Below are 25,305 nucleotides of genomic sequence, written 5' to 3' on the forward strand. Positions count from 1 at the left end.
TTTGTCTCATCCACTAACAAAATACCATAACAAAATTCCAGGCAACCTGGCATATATGACATCAGCTTCAAAAAACAACTAAGAGGACTGCAGGATCAAATTTTAATACATCTTCCAATCTTTGTAATCTTTAAATTGCCTAAAATTATAGTTATATTGTATCCTCCACAACAGGAGCTAATTCTGAATTTCCATTGAAAAAAGATCAGGCCCAAAGTTAAAAGTTAACTTTTGCAAGTGTATGCAAAAAGCTATATTTAAGGGCACATCAATTTGCTTTTGAATATAACTGTGAAACAATAACCTGCAAAACATTTGACAACATCCCACCAAAAAAAAAAAAAAAAAAAAGAAAAAAAGAAAATTGAAAAGAATGGGAAGTTCAATTACTCCCTTCTCAATAACCTTTCCTCTCTAAAGCAGAGAGAGTTTCTTACTAGCACAACCAATATATATCAAAATTTATATCAAATTTTACTCCCTCTTGATTTACCCAGAGCACTTACAATTGATTTGCATTTTGTAACAAGTTTGCCACAGAGTTTAGAGAAGAGCTTTGGTAAAACTGGCAGCTGTGGCTGGAAGCAGCACAGAGGCTCCTGCAAACTGGGTGCTGCCAGCAGTGCTCACACCACCACAATCAGCAGCTTGTCTGTTAAAAGCAAATTTCAAATCCCCATGGGAATTAGGGAATTAATCCTGCTGGTATTAGCATAGGAAAGAACATAATGAGATATAGTTCTCGTTGCAAGTAGCACATGAGATGGAGATTTGGGAAATAAAATGTAAAGAAATAATTGACGAAACAGACACAAAACATGATTCCAAACATTAGCTATATTCAACTTAATGCTGTTAAGTTACATTTGCAGCAATAATTAATAGATAAAAATAGGGAACAGAAGCCTGTATTAAAGGTTCAGTTTCTTTTAAAATTGAAGCTTCTTGGGATATGAGCATTTTGCAACATACAAGATCAGATGCTTTACACAATTAAAAGCACACTAGTATTCACTAAAATACTTTTTCCAAAAGCCATAAACCATAATAATTTTCCAAAATTTGATAATTCTTGCACAAGGTAAGAGAATCTGCCCCAGCTTGACATGAGGACAGCACAACAGTGGCCACAAGAGACACTGCCTGTGACAGGGTCAATGTCAATGGTACTTCCTGCAGTGCAGCTGCAGCACTGGCACTGCTGCCCAGCCCAGGATTCAAACATGCTCAAGATGTGCTTCTCCAGGAGCCAGGTAATTGCAGTGATTACAGTAATACTTTTCTCACTGATGAAAGGACAGGTATGCCACAAAAATGTGCAAGATCATTAGAGATGTCCATAATGCTAAATAAACACCTTGAACAAGTGCAACAGTGGAACAGGAGCTGCATTATGAGACCTCAAGAACGTCAGGATGTCTCACTCCTCTCACAGCAGCTCTAAAGAGGTTAAGAGTGGCAGAATATACAATTTGGACAGGAATCACTTGTTTCAATTTCCTTCTCTCCATCAAAAAACCTGTTAACTATCAACAACTAGGGCCTCCATTTTATTATTTCAAACTGCTTCCTTGCCAAAGCAATGTTTGGTAAGAATACTTCTGATTTTTTACAAATCCACTGGAGAAAATCCCATTCTTTTAACATTCTTCAATAATTCCATTAATCCATCAATTTTCCATCAATGAGATTATAGTGCACTAATATAAGTGGGGAAATGTATACTTAATCATAATCCACCAGGTCATCTGTCTCAATAATGAAGCCCAGCTTTATGTACCTGAAGATTTGGACACACACAGTGGTGGAGGCTGACTGCTGAAAACTCAGGCCCCATCAGGCTTTGCTGTCTCTTAACCAAGGAGTACTGAATGCTGACATGCTGCTTCAGGAGTAAACACTGAATACCTAGGTAACACATTGTTTTATCAAGCTCCTTGATTTCTCCCAGCATCATTACACTCTGACTCATGTCTTGTAGCAGAATCTCATGACTGAAAGTCCTCATGTTGATTTTGAGACAGAAACTTGAACACCAATGTGATCAAATGGTTATTTTATCAAAAAAAGCAGATTCTTTCATTACAGCATTTCTCTATCTCTCTCCTGTGATTTGCCTGGATATCTGAGAATCACAATACTGCTCCTTATTCTTCTAAGACACAACTTCAATTCTCTTCAAAACAAAGACTTTATTTTTTACATTTATAACTTTATATACATATATTATACATATATACACACAGAGAGTTTTTCAAGAGTTCTAGAATTTGTCCAGACTGCAATTACAATCAGAACAGTTGCACAGTTTATTTTGATGATGCCTGTAAAGGTTCGTTATTTCAACATGTATTCAAGTTTCAAAATTTGACTTCACATTTAAATTTACTTATATATTTACTTATTTACTTAAAAATTTACTTATAGATTTTAGATGAGGTTTTTTTTACTGTATATTTTTTTACTACACATCCCGGAAATAGGTAACCAAAAATCCAAACATTATATTTCACTTGTTACTCTGCCTCATAATAATCTATGAGCAATTTTGAAACTTGACTTATATGGACTGTACCATATGCAGCCATGAACGTACATTACATTTCTGAAAAACATCCACTCATTTGTCCTACTTTATTTCCAAGAACTGGCTGATTGTCAAGAAGCATGAACTCAACAACATATGCAGCATCCAGGAGAGCAGGAGATGTTTTTCTTTGCTTCCCAAATCAGCTTGTAGAAAAAAAGATACATGAGAGGAGAGCAAGTCTTGCTGTTCTGTGTGCTGGGAACCAATTCCCAGTGAAGAATGAGCAGGAATTCTGTTCAGAGTGATTTAGATAATAGGGAGATGACAAATGTAATGCTTGTATGGAAAGCTCTGTAAGTGTTATGGAAGAGATCTGGTAAGTCCATGCGTGCATTGGAGATGGAAGGGAAAAAAATACCAAACTGAGAATCAGGAAAGACTGCAAAGTATGAGCTAAGGGAAAACTGAGCACTAGAAAGAGCTGACAGCTTTTATAGTATTTTGGGGTCCATTGGGCACATAAATGGGGTGCTCTGTCAAAGGGATTGGGATCTATTCAAAGGTACTCCTGTCAGCATTTGTGCCATGAAAGAAATTCTAAAAAACCTGTAGAATGCATTGTAAGGCTGTGTTGTCCTTCAGAATGGTGGGATTAGAGATGGAGGAAGAGGAACAGCCTCTTGGCCAAGGTTTGCCATATGATGTACACTTATGTTATGTATGCATATGTAAGCAAGCATTCAAAAGAAAAAAACCAGCACTGTAAGGACTTACTCATCCATCATTCCTTAGTAACTGGGATTCCATATTAGTTAATTTACTAACTTCAAGCCACACATCTACACACAGTGGCCATGATCACAATGGGCTATCTATAGAATTATGTGACAGCCCATGAAAATATTTGCACCTGTCCTGTTTTTCAAAAGTTTCAAAAGAATTCCAGGAAATTAAAGATTTTTTAGCTTCACAGCATAGAAGGAAGATTAATGAAAACTACTTTGAAGAGTTTATTTATTATTACATACACTGGAAAATCAGGGCAGCTTTTGAACAGGGAGGTTGTGTACAAAAAAATTCCTGGAGTTTCCTGGAAGAATCAGCAAGTAAATGACGACTGATGCAGTGTACCTGGACTTTCAATGGGCACTTAATTCTTCCTTATGAAAGGGAAAGAATTACACTGCCACAGGACAGGAGGAAAAGTCCTCAGGTGAGCTAACAGCTTAAAAGCATGAAACAGCCAGAGGAGTTTCACAGAAAGCTGTGCCAGCACATATGGTGTCTAACACAAACAATATGAAAAAGGGTGAACAGTAAACTGTCAAATTTTGTTAGATGCTATAAAAGTATTCAGGATACCCAAGAAAGGCTCACTGAAGAATTTCTCAGGAACTCAAAAATAGTGAGTAGCTTGACAAAAAATGACAGGTGAAGATCAGCATAAAAAAATGCCAAGCGATGCAGAGGGGAAGAACAAGATCTGTGAGCTCACTGTGAAGATTGAGAAACAGGATGATATGGTTGTAGCATTACAGATGACCAAACTTACACACCTCCTCTGGCCAAAAAGCAAGTCAATGTAAGGTTTTATATGGAAAAACGAATAAAAAATAAAGAACAAAAAGGTATCTAGTGAGGATATCATAAATTCACACAACACTCAGATCCTGAAAAGGGTAAGCAGATCTAAAAGTTCAAAACAAATAAAAGCAGAAAGATTTTTCCAAACAACAAGCAGCCATGGTGGGAAAGGCACAGCTGTAACATAAGGTGATGATTTACACTTCTTCAAAAAGCAACTGCAACAAATTCAAAGACTTCCAGGCCAGTCAAGCTACTAATGGAAGGGTATTCTAGGGAATATTCTTTGTAGATAAAATGGAAACAGAAAATGAATGTAAAAGCATTGTTTGTTGATATGTAATTGAGCATTGTAAATATTAGTTTTGCCATGATGTTGAAAGTCCAACTCTTTTGAACCAATAACTGCACAAATGTAATATTAATTAAACCAATTTCTGAATATAAAGTCACAAATTTCGATTATCTCCAAGAATAACATGCCTAAATTATTTACCTCCTTCTGATCAAGCTGCAGAGAAGATTTTATCAAATCTCTAAGAGCTGTAAGTTGTTTCTTTTCTTCATCTTGTGTCTGCTTTATCTATAGAAAGAGATTGCCATTATATGCTTGCTGGATGCAACCTTAATTTTAATGTTTCATGCATTTTAATATACCATTTTAGATGTTCTGAACAACTAGCTCAATTATTTTGTGTTTTTGTAATAGTTGAGTTTATTTGATGTACCAGTCCATTCTTATATCTTCACCCTCTATGCATTTACTGCTTGAAAAGCAAATTAAAATGAATGTATAACTTGACATGCACTGTTTATTCTGTTATATTGTCATGGCTTACTATAGCTAATGCAACTAAATTATCCTCTGAAATATTAAAATAAGTCAAATAAATTTGACAAATTACTTAAGGAATGAAAATGCAGTTTAATTTAGCAACAAATTAAATTAGCAAATGGGATTACTGTAATTCTGATTATGGAGTACAAAAACACTTGGGTGACAAGTGATCTTTGATTCCATGTTATTGCTTTTCTTCAATAAACATCACAATTAATTCATTTTAAAACCCTGGTGCTATCATTAAGTAGTTTGGTTCTAAAAAGTGAAAATGGTACTAAAATTAATGTTAATAATATAAGCTGATTCCAATATTCACACTTAAAAGTAGTTTTATCTTAATATATGATTGAATTATTAGTAGAATGAAAGCTACTTTTCCTAACAGCTCTAAAAATTGCATATGAAGTTTAACAGACAACAGGTCTTTTCTTCACCTAGCTATGTTCAGTTTCAAGTAACACACTTTTCATTTATAAGATGTAAATTAAATATACATCCTTGTAGTTATATTTAAAATGTACTTATATAAGCAAAATATTTTAATTTGCAGATATAAAGTTAATTTTAAGTAAACTTACATTATATAAGTCAGCAGCCAGCTTTTCAATATATTGTTTAAGTTTATCAGCTGTCTTCAAGCCATCTTGGAAGAAACTGGAATGAAAAATACCTTTGATTTATCAGGAATGCATAGAGTTCACAACACAAAGTAGATAGTCTTGTGTAGAAAAATAGCAAAAATAATAAAGCATATCCAGCTTTTTCCATGTTCAAAACTGAATAATTAAACAAGTAAAAACCCCAACAAAAAAACCCTTCCTAGTAGTTTAGAGTATCTTTCAACAGTGGAGATACACCATTGTGACTTTAATAAATATCAAATTAGAGAGAATATAGCCAATATATTTCTCCTACAGTAAAATCTTTTTTCTGTATTTAACTTAAGCTCCTGTGTGTTTGCCTTTGTGGTTCTAATGATGACAAGGTTGTATCTCACCAGTTTCACCTCAAGGAAATCCAAAGAAATTACTGGCTTTCACAGTGGTTTTAAAATTTACACCAAGATTAAAAACTATTAATTAGAAAAAACACATTATTTATAAAAATGCATTCTAGATCTATGCCTCAGGAAATAAAATTAATTTTTGTATGCAACATGCAGGGTTCTCCTTGGGCCTCTTTCTCCATCACTGCCATGCCCCCCAAACCCACTCACACACTCTCTCCTGGAAGTCTACAGCCTCAGAAGAGGAAGATTCAGACACCTGGCACAACACATGAAAAAAGCCCTGATACATTGAAACAAAGGGAAACAAAGACTTGTGCAAAAAAGAAAATAGTAACTAAAGCTTAAAGCATTGCAGTACTTACTTGCATTGTGCATGGTAATATTTAATAAGGTTCTGCAGAAGGTCCACACCTTTTTTTGTCTTGATTTCATTAACCTTAATAAGATACTGCATAGAGAATGGACAACATGTTGACAATCGTGTATCACAAACTTCAACAGTTTTCAAACAATAAAACATCATTTTCTCAATGAATTAAACTGTGTTTAACTTGGATGCTGAGCCATAAAACACAAGTCCACCACTTCTAAACTAACTTTAAAACAGGTAACAATTTATCTGGCCACTCCATAAAATTTAAACACCCCAAAACACAAAGCAAATTCAAGAAAAAGTTTCATCCTTTACAACTGTCTAAAGATTTCCCTTTTTCAATGCTACTGTAGTCACCACTGAAATATTCTGACACTACGGACACTGTCCAATTTAAATAATCTCCACTAAAATGCAATAAAAAGAACTATTAATATAAAAAGTCAGCTTTATGGAACTAAATGTATCACTAACATTTATCACTTTATTAGAAATTTTTGAAGGCTTCAGAAAGCATATTGGAAGAAAGATATCAAAATATTGCTAAACCATAAACCTGGTAAAACAAGAAATATTTCCACATGGTATTTTCAGCCCAAGAACCTTCCCACAGTAATCTAAAAACAAGGAAAAGGAATAAAACAAAAACTAGCCAAGTTTTGTACAAGAGTTGCTAAAATAATTATCTTTATATTGCTGTACTGTGTCACATTAAAATAATTTCCTCCCTCCACCCCCATTAAGCGACAAAACATTTCACCACCTTCAAGAAAGACCCACAAAGTCTGTTAATAATAAGTTCTGGTGTTGCAATTAAAAACTGAACTTTGTTTCTTACTTCACACATCTGCAGCTGAAAGAGCCTCCTCTCCTTCTCCATCTCCTCGGCTATCTCAGCTCCCGTGATCTCCGTTCTTATCATCCCGTGCTGCTTCGCATGTTCTCTTTTCTCCTTCTCAATCTTTGTACTGAAATTTTATTTAGAAAACATTTTATTTAAAGAATCCCTTCTGCTAAAATGTGCTCTTGCATTATTTAGGGAAAAAGTAATAATTAAGAAGTATCAAAGAAGACATTCTGAAGATTAGCTCCTCTACCAAATCCTGTATATTTTAAGTCTCCAGAAGCTATTGAGCCATGAAACTGCCCTTCATTTAACTGTATTCTCTAGACTGTGTGTTACTTGGGGAAAAAAAATTATATCCTAATAATAATAACAATATTAATAATACTGCAAATAATAATTCATTCTAAAAATCCCAACACCACAAAAAACAAAGCCAAGTAGGAGACAAATACTTACAATTTGGTTTCATAATCTTTCCAGGCTTTGTCAAAAGGTTTTTTGAGGTCCTTAGGAAACAGAAAATTGTCTTAGAACATTTTTAAACTTTTTCTTTGTATTTATCAAGTAATAAATAGCAACAAAATACTGTTTTCGTCAAAACTTTTCTGAAAGCAGTTGGAAAAAAATACTGGGTTTGAATCTTGTAAAGTATTGCTTTCCTGAGCACACTAAAACAGCAATTTACAATGAAATTTTCATTATTTCATTGCAGTCATGCCAATTTTGTTTTTTGTACTAAATACAAATTATTAATAAATGCCAACACAAGAAATACTCTAATGAGTGAAAGAAAAACAGTCACTAGACAGATGAACATGAAACAAAAATTTAGTTTGCAACACTTACCCCTTTAACACCTTTTAAGTCTCCTTTTAAGAGAGAATCCAAAGTGAAAATAACATTGTGGCTTAAACCCTGGAGCTAAAAACAGAAACATGATATTCAAAAGGATTTATTATGATCTTATCAAACTACTGCCAACAATTCTTTGAACTTCACTAATCAAGTTGCAACCACCTCACACTTCTAAATTCATAGTAAATTCAAGTCTGGGAAGAATTAATAAACATTTACTTGCATGAGCCATAGAAACATCATAAGTAACATTTACTTAAACAAGGTGACATAAACCCAGAATTTTAGAAATAGTATGTAAGCAAAGTTCTGAAAGCACTTCAAGGCAATATTCATCCTCTCGAAGCAAAGATTTGGGTATAAATTTGGCTACAGCCTCCTGAGTAAGAAGGACCTGCTGTGCCACAGGCAGGGAACATACAGAGCACATGTTAATTCAACCATGAACAGAAGGAGCAAACAGGGGCACCAGCTCTCTGAATATTCCCCCCTTTCTGGGAACACTGTTCCTTCCTTGTCCATTGTGTATTTCTGACAACCCCTTCTACTCTCATGAGCTTAAATTTCACCCCACTGAGTTCATGCCTGTTTGATTATGGACAAGAACATCAAAACAACCACTCAAACAGGTTCTCCAGATCTAGTGTTCCACTCAAACTCCTCATATATTCTAAAGACACTGTAGCCTTTTTTTCATTTTTCCAGGTGTATCCATTAAAGATAACCAACTCAAACCATTAATTTTTAGCTTGAAATGACTGAACAGTAGCCAGTGAGTATGTCAGCTATAGAAAAAACCAAAAAACCAAAGCTAAATAGCAATGTGTTACTCCAATACAGTAAAGATTTGCAATCATTTATTACATCATTGAAGACTTGATAAAACAGTAGCCCAAATGAACTGGAAAAAATCTGATAAAGCAAAACAGTCTCACATACAGAACAAAAAAAAGTGAAAAAAACCCTTAACACATGGAAACACGTATGAAAATTTAGTGAGGGATGTGAACAAAAGATAATTTGCCTGCAAAGATTAGCTGAGGACATTTAAAGGAAAGAGAGGGAAAAAAAAACCCCAGGCTTTAAACACTTGTAAAAAGGCAAGAATCATGCAAATTTTCAAAAAAAATAATCTGCAACTGCTACAAATGTTCTGCCAAAACCTCATCTAAATCACTGTAAAGATATTGACACAGTTTCATAAACAAAGGTTTTTATACACCTTTTAAATGCACTACTATAATGAATTACTGCATAAAGAATGAAACCTAAAGTGGCCAAGGAGGTAGAAGTAAAAAACCAGAGAAACTGATTCTGGTGGGACACTCAGAGTTTGCTGAAAACAGAGACCAGGGTTGGCAATGGCCAATCCCAATGCTTTACCTTTATAAAATCTTACTGAAGGGTCACTGTATGTCCTTCTTATAAGATAATCTTAATAACAATGATTGAACAACTTAATAATTCTATTCATTGATTTTATGTTTCAGACATTATATTTAATGATTACATCAACAGTTAGTAGTAAAAACTGCACAGCATCTTATTTAGCCTTGTTAAATTGATTAATGAACATGCTTTTATTCTTGCCCTTACATGCTGAGCAATCATTTCAAAATTATGCTTTCCAAAAGTTGTGTATGTAGTAAAAGTTGCTGGTTTTACTTCCTAGTAAGTGACTATCACTCTAAAATAGTCACTCCATAATTGATGAAGAAGAAAGTAAGTTATTTTCTACCCTACTTGTCATGAAATATCCATAACATCACAATTCATATGAAAATTTTAATGAATCATAATTAAAGTTCAAAGATAGAACAAAAAAGATCCAAATTTGTGAAGCATTTTTTTCATTGCCTACTGTGTAGCTCCAGTCCTTATTCATCTTTATGTCTTTGAAGACCATTCATTACTTTAATGTACCTTTATTAAATAAGACATCAACAATCTGTTCTAGGTTAAAAAAAAACAAAAAAAAACCCCTAAACCTACTATCCTGCCATTCATCTTACTAACTCCTGCCATTTTTCCAATCAATTTTATCAACATAAGGCTCAGCACCTACTTTGGGGCTTTAGCAGTGACATAACTGAGTCCTTCTCTCAACTGCTTTTTCAATGGACCTCAACTTCTATTTTGATATAAACATCTTTTTTTCTTTCAGTGTAATCTTATTAAGTAGAACAATGTTTAAAAACAACAAAGCAGAATTTTCTATCTCAGAGAGAAAAAATAAGAAATATAAATGGTAAATTTTAAAATGCTGAGGCAATTGTAAAATAAGTTTGTTGTCTATTTGAGACTGCTAAATGAAGTAAATTAGTGAACACCCTATTTTGAATCGTGCTAACAAGAATTTGGGTAGATAATGCTTCATAATACAGCTGAAATAGTATAATGTTGCTTTGAGTAAGTGTGGCTTCTTAAATTAAAAGTGTTTTTTCCACTTGAGCAGCACTATTTTAAATAAATAAATAAACCCTGACCAAATCTTTGCTAGTTGAAATAAGTAAAAACATTCTGTGGATGTCCTGCTAGGAATGACCAAGTCCAGAAAGCTTCCAAAAAACTTGAGTTTTAGTCCCAAACTGTCCTTAAACTGCACTTTAATTCACATGCTAAATTTTAATTAAAGGTCAAATTAATTCAGAGTGACAGAAGTCTCTACAGAGGAAAGCACAGGACTCAGTTTTGGGCAACTGTCAAAGCCAGGGAGCTTTGCTACAGTGACCTCTGGTGTGATCTACAGCAGTTATGGCTGTGCTGGGGACTAAAGGAAGACAAGTCTGTAACATCACTTGTACTTCACACACCAAAAAAGCTTGGAAATACACCCAAATATAAGAAAAATATAAAACTGAAGCTATGACTTTCTGAATATAACAGTTACAGTTACATTTACAAAGCCCATGAAAAATGTAAATTTTTCATTACTTTCAGTGTTCAAAGATATTTGCTCTGACTGCAGTTTTATTATGGAGCTTTCAGAAATAAAAGGCCTAAGGCAAACTTTAACTGAGACAAACCTTTAAACCACCTTAAAAAACTGGCATGGATGCTTTATATATTAAAGGGAGAGTGGACTGTTAACACCATTTAAACATGCTCAAATTGTTAGTTTTTTTCCAAAAAGTGAATGTTTCTCCTTTTGTGGTAAAACAAAAGAGCCATAAGTAATGATATTGTATTTTTAACAAGAAAGACTTCAAGTTAAGGGATAATTTAAAATTAAGCTCCATGGGGTATATATCACCATCAATCACTTGTGAATGATGACTCAAAGGGTGTCTCAACATTTATATTTACTTTCTTAACTGCCAATTAACAATCAAACACAGTGTGTCATAACACCCTTTAGAGATCCTCTCTGAAGAAACTGTAGGTTTTGCTTTGGAAAAAAACTGAGGACATCTTAAAATTATCCTTAGTCATTATGATCATGCATGCAGTTCTTGTATTATACTTTATTTTGAAACAAGTTAAAAGCTAAGAAAGTTCAAAACTCCTCACCAGGTTCTTCAACAGCGTTGATAATTCTTTAGTAAGTGTAGAAAATTTTACAAAAGCTGTGCCAAGATCTGGATTATCCCGACTTAAAAAATTACTTCCAAATTTATCTAGTACTTGTGCATAGTTTTCTTCATTTTGAACATGATCTGCAAAGAAAAATCAAAAGTCAATTTTTTTGTAGCCAGTCAATTATAATTTTAAGCTTACTGCAACTTAACAACAAACTAATAAACAGTACTTGAGAAAAGCTATAAGTCAACACATTTACTGAAAATTAATTTTAAAATTAAAAAGAACTACTTGGGAATAGACATATATATACTTTTTAAATCAGCAAGCTGAAATTTGTAATACAGAGATGAAGAAAGGTCTGTAGCTATTAACAGAGTAATAAGATCAATATATAAATTATATAAATATAATCTTATCTTGTTTATATATAAATTATATATAAACAAGATAAGATTGTTTTGTAAATAACATGGGAATTTTTAGCTGCCCACTACAGAAACTGTCATGCATACATGAACTTTTCTTTTGAAATATTGGACATTTAGAAAAAGAACAAAATTATCAGATAAAAAAGTCAAAAGTATCAGATATAAATGTATGGAGACAAAGTCTGAATCTGACTAAGCTCAAAAGAAGAAGCATCTTACAAAGGTTCCCTTTTTGCCAGCTTTGTACACTGAGCTATCCCAGATAACAGAATGTGTAGTGGTGCACAGCCAAAGACTCATTCCAGTGTATTTAATAGCAACTGCACATACAGAGAGGTCAGAATCAAGACAATGCAGTTGAAGCCAGTGAAAGTGAGAAAAATCCTTCACTCAAGAATAAATTAGGAACTGTTGTATCTGAAATGTCTTTCCTGCTTCTATTTAGTTTCTTTTCTGGCATGTGTTCACATAATTTTTGTTACTTCTATTTCAGTATCTTTAAATAGAAAATTTACCTCTACAACCCTTTGGGAAAGGCTTTATCACCTTTATCTTTCTTGGAGGACATTACTAGTATTAATTAAATCAATATTTCACTTTAATGAATTGCCTAGGCTTACTATGTGGGCTTTTTTCTGCAAACCACAAACACAAAACCACAGAGCTACGGCACAAGTTCTGTGCAATGAAAGGGAGGAAGGGAAAGAGAGAACAGTTGCCAGGAGGTAACATGGTTTTTTCCCCCCAAAATCTCCAAGTTGTTGGGGTTTTTTTTAATTCAAGTTATGATATTGCCTGCGACCATCTGAACTACAAGCTATGACTCAGAAGAAAAGGAAAAAAAAGATGCAGGTTTCAAACAATTTCTCATGAATAATGTCTCATGAATAATGTCTTACAAGGCACAAATCTATTTGGACTTTAATAAACATCTGGTGAAGAAGTAAACAGTTAACTCTTCTAAGGTATTGCAGATACTCAAACAAAAATGTCAAAACCTGTTAAAAAAAAAGTACAATCCTTATTCACCAATATCAAGCTCCAAAGCTCACACACCACAGCAATCACATTCTAAAAATCAGACATTAATACTGAGGTTTTCAAGAGGCCAAATACTTAATCATATGTTAATACAGAGTTGCAATTCAAGCCATATGTTTTTAAGAAAACTGTTCCAAAAGCATACAGTTTTAATCAAATAGCTTAGCACTGAACTCAAGGAAACCCCTACATAGCAATAAAATATGCATTTTGTTTTGATGTAAAAGCTTTTGCACAAATATACACAGAGGACTTTATCTATAAAGGAGCTTTAGCTCAAGTCCTAACTGAGTAAAGTTCAAGCACAGCATATCCAGCTGTGCTGAAGGAAAAGGAAGGATAATGGAAGGTCAGAAAGAGCCCTGCTAGATCATGGAATCCCTGTCCTTGCTTGTGAAGCACTTTTTCCACCACAGTATTTCCCAGCATTTTGATTTTAAGCCCTGTGTTGCTGCATAGAGCATTTTAAAAAATGATTTCATAAAGATGGTGAAAAAGAGCTGAAGAAGTTTGTTTCCTTTATCTGTAGAAAGGCAAAAGAAATTCCTGGTCAGAAAGAGGAAGCAGGAAGCAGATCATTGTCCTAGAACAATATAGAGGAAATTCTCAAGAATCCCAGACTACAAATCGCCTAAATCTGGAAATGAAGTTTTGATGGTGAAGTAAAAGGAAGACTCCTGTATTTACTTCTGTAATTGCCACACAAAGGCACACAAAATGCAAGTATTTTGGAAGAATAAGAAATTTTCAATTTCTACAGAAGTATCAGTGTAAATCTTGCAAAAGGAGATTAAATACTTTCTATTAAAGAGGTAAGGCAATTCCCTACTCAACCATAAATGCACACAGCTGAAAAATTAAATCTGCAGTGCAGCCTACACTAAAATATGGAACGTGAAACCTGGCATGCTTAGAGCAAAGAGCATTCTTTAATCCCACCATAGGAGCCTCATGCACTCAGAAATATTTCCTAACGTCCTAATAGAATTTACTTTTCATACAGAAAGCTCTAATAGGCATGACAATATTTACTTTTTTAGATACAAGTCCTCACACAAGGCTTTAATAACCCTAAGAGTGAGACAGGATCACTGACAGCAGTACATACAGGGAATAAGATTTGTCTTCCAGAACTGAATCACGTCTTTCCAACACTGTAAGCAATGCTCAGCACTGTGATGAAAATAGAACAGCCTCCCCAGCCAGACATCCTGCTCCTTCAGCAGCTCCCTGAGGCGTGCCAGAATCATGGAATACTGAGGAAGGCTCTGCACTGACAGACTCTCCACTGACAAACACTGCTCCCTTCAAAGGGGTCTCACTCATCATTCCCTTCCCAGTGGGAGCTGGCAAGGCCACCAGCACGTGAGCCCATGCTGAGAATGCCACCAGAGTGTGGCAGATGTACAGATGGTGCAAAGCAGCACACTGGCCTGGACACAGCAGTGGCACTTTCTGAGCTGAAAGCTCTGCATCTCCTCCACAACCCACACCTTCATCTCTGGGCAGCATTCAGCACTGAATTTACCTTTGGTTGGAGAAAACCCTCACAGCTCCCAGTGCACAATAACGCTGTGGTATCCCTTGTGTCTGAGCTCTAACATGTATTTTGAGGAAATATTAAGAGGAAATAATAGGAATGCCTCTGGACATGCAGATCCAAGCAGCTCAGGGAGGAGTGGCAGCCACAGCAGCCCTGCAGCAGCCACTGCTGCACAGCAGCACTTCCAGAAGCAGGGACCACAGAGCTCTGAAGGACTCCCAGGGCTCAATCCCACCTTGCACTACATTCCCAGACAGTCACCTGCAATTGTGTCCATGCCTAAAGTGACCCTGTGGGAAACTTTTCCCAGGATGAACAGAAAATACTCAAATGAGATTCCCAGAATTTGAACTCTTTCACTAGAAAAGAGTGAAATGAATTCACAGCATTCATTAAATACTATGTTTATTTCCCACTTCAAAATCATTGGAATTTTAGCATATGCCCCTGAGCCTAGTGAGATTTCTGTCTACTTGTGTATATCAAGTAAGGGTACAGAAGTACAAATACTGTGGGGAGAGGTTAAAGCATAGCCTTTATATGCTGGACCTACAAAACACATCACTGAAATTAAAGGCCTAAAATTTCCTTCCTCTACAACAGTTTTGTTCAGATATATTACCCTGCAAACACTGAAGAACACAAGCACAAAAAAATACTTTACAGAAGAAAAACAGTACTTTTGTCATTGATTATGCCCAAAGAAAGCTGAAGAATGTCTAAATTAATAAGAATTAATTCTGCATTTGTGGTTAATAAAAATAATATTTCAGAATTTTGATCAACTTTAAACTATTTTTAAGCTTCTTCTAAAACAGCTTTGTTCCATGGATAGTGAGAGGAAAAATAACCAAGGTCAGAGCCAACATGCATTTATGAATGAAAGATGGCTCAGAAAGGCTTTAGAAAAGCAAGAAAGCTGGCAAGGTTAAAAAGGATGGCAGAAATTATTTGAAATAAAAAAACCCACCCTTTCTCATTTCATTCTTCACAAAGCTGAGATATAATGAAAAAAATAATAAGAAAATAAAATATTTGACCACCATACAAATGTCCGAACTTGATAACAATAACACCTTCTGGAATGAGATTGTTCAAGGGAAAAGTAATAAAAGTCTCTTTCCATATTTCAGAGCAAGAAACATCTCACTGAGTCTGTAAGGTTCTCTAGATCATCACAGTACAAGAGCACTGAGAGATAAGCCAGCCCAGAAAAGTAAATCACTTCTTTTTGCATCTCTGTTCATCACTGACATGCTTGAAGAAGCTCTGATGGAAGAATTTGCTTTCTCCTCTGCTTGAGAGGATTTATACCAAATCTAACAGTTGAAGAAACACAGCATGCAATATCAAAATATTGCCATATTGGGCTTAAACCCTTAATATTGTGTGCAGTTCCTGTCCCTGCTGCCCAAAACTCACTCCTCCTCTTCTCTATTTTAGAAAAGGAAGTCTATGCTGCCATTTTCGACAAAGTGAGGATGATTGAATGTGATGGTTTCTGAAAAACAAAAAAAAAATCCCTCAAAACCCCCTAGAGCTGCTGAGTTCAGAAAAGAGAGATACTGTGAGTAATAACAGAAGCAACTCAAACCTACTTCAAGAGACAGAATGGTCCACAGAACAGAGTTTGGATTCATCCACCAAAAACTCCTCTGACTCTACTCTAGTAAGCTTTGGCACTCCAAAGTCTCTGACAAACTTTCTTGCCCAAAACATGCAAGGCTCCCTCAATTTCATATCAGATGAGTCATTTTGATGGATTTGAGGCCAATGCCAATTTGAGACATGGGCAGGGACACTCTCCTCCTCAGGTGACTCAAGATCTGAAGAACATGAACATGCACTGGGAAACTTCACACAGGAGAATTTAACTAGATTGATGCAAGACTGTGTATTTTAAAGATTTACACTAATTCAAATTCCTTGGACAAAATAAGTTGCAGAAGTCCATTAAGAAGTATTAAACATGACAATAGAATTTCTGACTCAAGGTAATTCCTGGCCTTCATGTCAGCGTGAGCTGAGAAAGTGCTAAATGAAGTGCTTAAAATACACTCCATCTTTGAATCATTTCTCTTCTTCCTCAAGCATCTGCTGCTGAACACTGTGGGAGACCATGTGGACTGCTGATCCATCTCAGTATCTTTGGTCTTGTATGGATTTTATGTTTTTATTTCTCCATTGTGTAAACTCCTTTGATTAAATTTGGGACTTATCCCTAGGAAATAATGAAAAAAAGTGATTGAAAAATCTACAGCAAAAATAATTGTTCCATCTACTGCTGTTACAATTCAATCCAAATCTTACAGGAAAGGAAACCAGAACAGATTCTCCATGAAGTTCAGCACCCCTACCATAAGAAGGGCTCCTAGTTACAGACACAGTCAATCATGCCAGAAGACAGCAAGCCAGACAAGGAGCAAGTGGTGAGAAGGAGGTGTCTGTGTGTCTCACTGGATTCCATAAACAGTCCTTTCCCATACAACCCTTTCAGAAATGAAAATAGGGGACAATTCTAAAGGTTTTCTATACTCCTGTGTTGGTATGTTTTCATTTCCACAGGAGTAGCTCCAACTGTAAATATGACAAATGGGTGAGGGAAATAGAGGAAGAGCAGAAAGTATTTGGGTGATGTTAAAGCTCTTTGTAACAGACCAGAGACCCTTGTGGTTGATAATTCAGCACTGGAGAGGAACAAACCAACACACCATAAGGTTCAGCCCTCCTGAAGAATTCTGTTTGAGACACTGCACTGTGTCACTGTCACTGGTCAAATGTTACTCAAGGGGAAAAAAAACCCACAAAAAAACCCCAAAAAACAACAGCAGCAGCAACAAAAAACCCAACCAAAAAAAACCCCAAAAACAAACAAAAAAAAAAACCACCCCAAAAGACCCAAACCAAACCAACCGATAAAACAACCCAATCACCAAGAAAACACCTCAACCCAAACAAAACCATCCCTCAAAAAAACTCCCTGAAAAACCAAACCAGAAAGAACAAAAGAAACAAAAAAACCCTAAAGAAACAAAAAAAAACCCCAAAGAAACAAACAAAAAAACCCAACCCAACAACCCAAAACTACAACCCAAAAAAAAAAAAGCAAACTATCTATGGCTTTTGGTAGAGTATGAATTGGATTACTGAACTGAAAAAAGAATTTCTATTGTCCCTGAGTAACTCTTTCTCCACCAGTTCAGCTGGAGTTCTCAAAGGAGATTTTGAAGCAAAGGAGTACTAAAAACCTTTTCCTACTTTAGTAAAGTAAATACAGTAACAAACAAATTTGTAAAACAAAATTCCAATTCTGGGTTCTCAAAATGTAGTTAGAGGCTTTCTTTTGAAATATAAAAACAGCCACATAATACTTTCTTGAACTGATAAACCCCAATTCTTTTTATAGCTGTTTCTGGAATGCTTTACTTAAATATCAACAAAATCCATTTTCATCACTGGAGCACAAGAAAATAGCTGGTTCAGTGATTTTCCTTGTACAAGGAGACAAAATGAGCTTGAGTTTTGATTTACTTCACATTTATTTTTATAAGGTTTCACATGTGTAATACATTTTTGGTCTTGGCTTTACTAATCCCAGTTTATCACTCACTACATGAACTGCCTCCTGCACACAGCTTTTCACTGTAAGAGCCTCTGACAGCAGCATTCTGAAGAGGGAGCCAGAGGATTATGTATAAAGCTTTGGCTTTCTTGAGCCAAAAGAATTCCTACTAACTTGTACCTTTAAAAAAAATTTAAATGTTAAAAAAAAAAAAAAGGTAAAATCCAGCTACCCATCTCTGCTCCTGTTTAAGTGCAAAGCACCCAACAAAAACCATTAACCCACCTTCTATTGCTTTTATTCAATGCAACTAATTCATCATATAGTACTGCCTTACTTACAGGCCTTAACAACAATATTATTTTTATCACAAGAGTCAAATGATAGTTATTTATATTGTAGTTTCAAACCAGACAGAAGCACCTTTCACGTGTTCTACACTTTTCATCAGTTTTGAAACTTAATTTTCAAAACTCTGTTTAAGTAAGTACTCTCAAACAGAAAAGCTTATTGGAGCATCTGAATATTTCTAAAAGCATAAAGCTAAATACACTTGCACCAAATACTATTCTGACATTATATCACGCTTCACAGTCTATTGGGAAACATTTATCAACAACTGAAATTACAGCTAATCAAAGCATGGTGCTAGCAAACCAACATCAGTGATTGGCAAATGAGAATAGTTAAGAATCTACAAGATATTTAAAATCCCAGCCACTTCCATAAACTCAGAAACTAAGAGCACTCACAAGTAGCTCTGTATATGGAAAACATTTGCTAAACTGATCATTATTATTGTTAGGAAATTGGAACTGGGATTTTCTAAAATCAAGTATTTACAGCCAGAAGATTATTGGCAAGTGCACAGCCCTGTTATCCTATCTGCCTTTGGCACAGTTTTTAGAACATGAGAGAAGAGATAGAAGCATTAGAGTTGTAGCATTTTTAAAATCAAATTTGTATATTGTTGTGCTTAATCACCATTTGTTACTGTACTCAAACTGATTATCAATTCATAATCTAACCAAATAAAGTCCCATCAAAGTAACTACTATAGTCCCAGTAAAACATCAACAGTGTCTTTAAGCAAGAAAAAAAAATTATATTTAGTACATTTATATACTATTTTAGGTAAGAAGGGAAATACATAATTTTGATTTTTAGGTAAGAAGAGAAACACATCATTAAGGGAGACCACATGTTGACAAAACAAAACCAGATATTTCTTTTTATTTATTTACTTTTTAAATTTTAAACAAGTTCTAAATCTTATTTCACTTATAAGTCCTTTCTAAAAATTCTGTCGAGAACACTTTTTTGTCACTCTTCTAGTTTAAGGTAAATACTTAAAATATTATGACAGCAAGAACATCTACCCATTGGATTCTCCTAGAGGCCATTGAGAAGGAATATGAGGGTAAAAGAACGGGAGAGCACATTAATCTGATGTATAATCAGATGTAAAATAAGAAAATTTTGAAGTCCAAACACTCCTAAACAGGTAAGCATTTCTTATGCTACACATTTCAACAGGATGAATTACAAGACATCTCAAACTTGAAATTAAATGCTTTGGCTTTTGTGTAAAACTGAAAGCAATGTCTTACCTTGCCCCGAACTATATATTGCTTTCACAGATTTCTTCACCTTCTGTAGTGCAGTTCTGTCTTGATCCAATGCCTACAATAGCAAGAAGTAAACGACCTTTAAATATTTACTTCATTAATTGCCAGAATATATTTTAACACCCAAAAAGAAACCCATAAAGCAAGTAGTTTCACAGGCTGGAAAAAGCTGCAGGTACAACTATACAGCCTGTGGGAAGGTCGGGGGTCATTCAACCCCTTCAGGATGAATTAAATAATTGAACTGAAAATGCTCTGACAACAGAGTAGAACAGTACTGACAGCACTAGAAGAAAAACACCATTTTAGCTTTGCAAAGGACAAAGCATTTATTCAATTGCATTATATTTTGGAAAAAAATCCAAAAAAGAATAGCAGATGCTTCTATACTAGCCCTTCAGTTTCTACTACAGCTAAATTGCTTGTTAACATCTGTGGTTCCCCCACAGTAATAGAGTTTATAGACACAGATTGCAACACGACCCCTTGCACCAAATTCCACAACCTAACTCTCAAAGTACAGCAGATGAAAAGCAGTAAATCAAAATAAAGGTATAATACCTGATTTTCTGCAACATAATGCGACTGAAGGACTAATAATAATATTCAAATATGCATTTTCAAGACTACAACTTTAATAATTTCAAATTTTCTGCAATAGTTCCAAAATACAGTATAAAACATTATTGCGTAACGATGAATTGAGGATTAGATTTCCAATCATACACAGAAATGTTTAAATAGTTTGATATATTTTTCCCCATTTAGATCACAGGCAATTTCCTATCACCTAGGTAATGTTAGATTGGTGTCTGCAGTATGGCAAACAGAATGGCAGTGTTTGCCATATTATATTCACTTCCAAATCACTGGAGATTGGAGAACCTGTACTCAGAACCACTGTCAGGACAGCAGCACAGCTGAGCATGGGGCCTGGTAGAGACCACACCATTCACACTGCAGAGACCCTTGCACAGCCCTGTTATCCAAAAAGTTTAAACTCTGGAGCTCCTGGGGGTCTGAAGCCTGGCAGAACAAGGCACAATGTCAGCTACTCCCTCACAGAGGGACATCACCAGCAACACTGAGTGAAAATGCCCCATAAGCAGAGCTTTCACTGCCAAATCTGAGATGGTTTTGACAGTGAAAGCCTTAGAAAAACCACATAGCACCTTCCAACACCTGAAAAATGGGGTCTGCAAGACAGCTGGAGAGGGAGTTTTTACAAGGGCATAGAGTGTTAGGAGAAGGGTGAATGACTTGAAACAGAGTAGGCTGAAATTAGATATTAGGTAGAGATTCTTTACTGTGAGGGTCATGAGGGACTGGCACAGGTTACCCAGAGAAGTTGTGGATACTCCATTCCTAGAAGTGTTCAAGGCCAGGCTGGATGAGGCTTTGAGCAACCTGGTCTACTGAAAGGTGACCCTGCCCATGGCAGGGCTGTAGGAACTAGATGATATTTAGTCTTCCTTCCAACCCAAGCCATTCTATGATTCTATTGAATTGAAGAATATTCCACTGGGTATTAAGAAGCTCCAGAAAACCACATCAGGAGTTCCAGGTCAACTACAGTGTTTAAGCACCAGAGACAGGTAAACACGAGGGTTCTGCTCTTCAGTAAGTTCCAAACACTGAGTGTTCCTCTGTGTGAACACTTCCAGTAGAAATCCATACAGAGAGAAACCAATTAATATATAATAGTTCTGTTTTGAGTAGCCCAATTTTAACCATGAAAAATGTTATAGCTGAAGAATACATGATAATCGGTAACCAAATAAAATGGAATGTTTCTGTTCTTTAACTGGAAACAACCATTTTCTTAGATCATACAATCACTCCTGTGGCAGCTACAACTAGATTGTTTGGAACCACAAAAGCTGTAAAAATGCCTTCTGAGGCTATTTATCTCTGGGTTTTTTTCCATTTACAGCAGAACAATGGGTTAAAACATTAAGAACTGCAAACATCATTACTTCTTTTGCTCCCCACTAAAATAGTGGGTTTGATTTGACTTACATCTTGCCAGGAAAAGTTACCATTTTGAAATGTAATAAAATATTGGGAACTTGGTGTTCCTTTCCAAGACAGTGCACAGCAAGTGCTTCTCTTTGATTCCTCTGCAAATGCTGTCAAAAGCTTTTGCTCCTGCCTGCCTGCTACGTCAGGCAGTTGCTATCATACATTCCTACTGAAGTTCTCTCCATCTTCAATGACCAGAAAAAAATAATGACTCACTTGTCTACTGAGAGTTTAAACATAGGATAAGAATTTGAAACCAATATTTTGAAAGAAATACAATGGTTAACATTGATGAGATTGAGAGATAAAACTTTGCACTAAGGTCTAGTATTGAAGCAAATTGGACACTCAAGAGAAAGAAACAAATACAAAATCCCCAGGAAACTTTTTCCTGAAGTTATCAATCTAAAAGACTATGACAAGCAGACTAGAAAAATTTTCTAAATTGGATTTGCTATTGAATTAGATGCAATCACTAATGTGAGAGCAGGAGGAAAGGGAGCATTCATTATTTTAAAAGAGGAATCACTGAGTAAAGCAATATAGAAAGATGACATCCACAGCCTGAAGGAGCCAGTGATCTAAGTGAAAATGACATCAAGGGCCAATTCTGTATTTTTATATTTGCAAGTACAATTTTTACATGAACTACTTCTTCATAGTCCAAAACTATAAATAAAACACACTTACATACCAAGTGCACAAAACCCTGTTATCTAGGGTTGCTTAGGCACTTTGGGTGTTGAGGGTTTTTGGTTGTTTGTTTTTGTTTTATTTATTTTATATAACTGGAGACAGATTATTTCCAAATATATTACATTCCTCTTAGATGTCTTTTCCTTATAATTTTTAGTTGCACTCTGCTGCAAAGTAATTAAGTTGCACTCAATGCTTAATTGAATTATTATTCCAGAGTAATACCACCTTCTCAGCATCTTAGACAGCCTTGCTTTCCCTAGTTAGGTGAAAATAAGCTTTTGGAGCATCCATTAATTTTCATTTTGAGTATTTAGAATGCTAAACACTTTAACTGCCTATAAATAATTATAGAAGACACGAAATCTGATCTTCCATTAAAAGTGGCATACATTTATATAATTGGAAATTGCAGTGTCTTAGAGAGCCAAGGGATTTCTGTGACAATCTCTGGGTATTCAGAGGCACTCCTTTCTATCTACTGAACTCTTCCTTACCACCACCCACTCCTGACAAATGCTTCTTGCTTCATTTTCATGAAACCATCTTGCCAGAGGCCTTTTTAAGTTCTACAGAAGAACATTTTCTCACCCTCTCATGCATTTTGGAAAGATGAATCATTTAAAGGTATCTACACCACAGATTCACAACCTTATTAGCTGAACGAAGCTTTATTCTTGAAAATGTCCGTCCTGGAGATTTGCTCAAAATCTTGCAAAATCAGTTTCCACAAAAAAAAAAAAAAAAAAAAAAAAAAAAAAAAAAAAAGGGGGGGGGGTGGGGGAAAGAACACAAAACAAAACAACCACCATATTTAATCTGCTTAAATAAATTGAAGAAAGGAAAGCTCCTTCCTCCTCATTCTCAGCAGATTCTCTGGCTTGGTTGAGGTTTCTGGTTGCTGCACTCACTTATATTGAAGCTTATGCTCAAGAAGAAAATCTCTTTTAACTAATCAGAGTGGAATTTCCCACATAGTTACCCCAGATATACTTTCTCCTTTCTGCTATAATATGGCTGCTTTGAACCCAGCCTGCCATTTCAAGCCAGCAAGCTGGTTTAAATCTGCCCTGCTGAAGAAAGCAGTGTCTTGGCTCCCTCACCCCAGAGCACTCCTGTTGGCTATACCATGACCCAGCTCAGGAGCTGCTGTGCTGCCAAGAGCCCTGTGAAAGCTCCTTTTTAGCTCACCTTCCATCAGTGCAGTACACACTGACAGACATGTGTACTTAGCTACCATTTCACATTCAGAGAAGGCACCTCCTCCCTCCTAAGAGGTACATTCACAGGTAGATATTCATACCAGTGAGTGGAAAACTTGTCCACCTGAGGATATAAAACCAAACTAATTTTGGGCTGTAGACAAGGTGAGCTCTCCCAATGGATCATGCATTGATGGAGATCACTGGGTAGCAGCACGGGCACTTTTGCCAGCCTGCCACAGCACACAGATCAGGGCCAGGTCAGGAGAGATATATGCTGACATCCCCTAACCCACACCAACCCTCTCTGCTATACATTTTCCTCTTCTGTTCACACTGACAGATACTGCTTTGCCTCTCCTCAATCCTCAAGAGCCTGATCTCTTCACAGTGAAAGGTATTTCTATTTTGGGACCATGCTCTGATTTAATAGTCTCTAAATTTTAAACCAGAAATTTACTACAATACAGCGTGGAAAGTGGTAGATTCTGGTTTGCCATCTGTCTCTGAGGTAGTAAAAACTGTCAGGTTCACATGTAGACAAACCACTAATTGTTTCTTTAAACCTTGTGTCTTTTTATTCAGTATAGATATGTATATATTTATGGGTATGTGTGTGCATAAATACATATTAGAGTGTGTTAGCAAATGTCCCTGTTCATGACAGGGAGGTTGGAACTAGATGAACTTTAAGGTCCCTTGCAACCTAAACCATTCTGTGATTCTATATTTGTCCTGATGTGTTTGTACACAAAAGTCTACATACTATAAACCACACTTATGAATATTTGAGATGCTTATTGCTAATACACATGAAAATCATGGTTTATAAAGCACATAAACCTTTATTTCCATATTAACACAAATCTACTGTCCAGAAGCCAATCACAAAAGTGTTTGCACACATATTAAATTTAGCTTTTCTAGAAATCAACACCAACCCAGAGGCACACATTTGCACAAAGGATGCTACTGCTCATTGAGCCCACTAGAGTACTAAAACATCAAATACATTTTGTGTACCTCTCAAACCCTTGCAATTTGAAGAGGGGTATAAAACCCCACTAATTTCTGTTTCAGCCTAACAATAACAAAAGAAAAAAGTGGCTCAAGACACCAACTATGGCATTAATATTTCAGTAGATATTATGGAATATTATTAATCCCCAAGTAGATTATTATCTGAAGGAGATGCATTTTCCAACTGGAACAAACCACTCATGCTTGTATCAGAGGAAGCTCAGTTATTCACACCATTTGTAGGAGATTTGCCTTAAAAGATTCCATATCCTACCACTACTTGAACCCACCCACAAAAATAATAAACCAGAGAATAAATATTTTAAACCATTACAATATTTTGCACAAGACAAACTCATGACAAAACCTTGAAGGCAATTAGAGCATGCACAACCTATGTACTCATCACAAAAAACTCCTCCATCCATGTATTTTAAGAAATAGTTTTCTTATATTAAAAAAGTAATCCATGTGAAATATAAAAATATTTGAGGTTATACACACAAATGGGTGTAATGAATGCTTGGTAGTCATGTGCCTGTATTGTCAGACACAAGAATAATTATTTCATGAAACACACACAGATGATTTATCAGCTTCAA

General features: G+C 35.6%; 1 protein-coding gene across 2 annotated transcripts in view; it reads right to left on the reverse strand.

The window, feature by feature from the left end:
• ASAP1 (ArfGAP with SH3 domain, ankyrin repeat and PH domain 1) overlaps positions 1 to 25,305 on the reverse strand; it is a 141,316-nt gene that overhangs the window by 47,047 nt on the left and 68,964 nt on the right. For both annotated transcript variants that reach the window (XM_059867184.1, XM_059867190.1), the window contains 8 exons: positions 19,746 to 19,818; positions 11,550 to 11,695; positions 8,031 to 8,105; positions 7,641 to 7,690; positions 7,176 to 7,305; positions 6,327 to 6,412; positions 5,534 to 5,609; positions 4,611 to 4,697 (listed from right to left, as the gene is read on the reverse strand). In XM_059867184.1, the coding sequence (XP_059723167.1) occupies positions 4,611 to 4,697; positions 5,534 to 5,609; positions 6,327 to 6,412; positions 7,176 to 7,305; positions 7,641 to 7,690; positions 8,031 to 8,105; positions 11,550 to 11,695; positions 19,746 to 19,818 (723 nt within the window). The remainder of the gene's footprint in view (positions 1 to 4,610; positions 4,698 to 5,533; positions 5,610 to 6,326; positions 6,413 to 7,175; positions 7,306 to 7,640; positions 7,691 to 8,030; positions 8,106 to 11,549; positions 11,696 to 19,745; positions 19,819 to 25,305) is intronic.

Source organism: Haemorhous mexicanus, chromosome 1, assembly GCF_027477595.1.
Source record: "Haemorhous mexicanus isolate bHaeMex1 chromosome 1, bHaeMex1.pri, whole genome shotgun sequence".
NCBI classification, from domain to species: Eukaryota; Metazoa; Chordata; class Aves; order Passeriformes; family Fringillidae; genus Haemorhous; species Haemorhous mexicanus.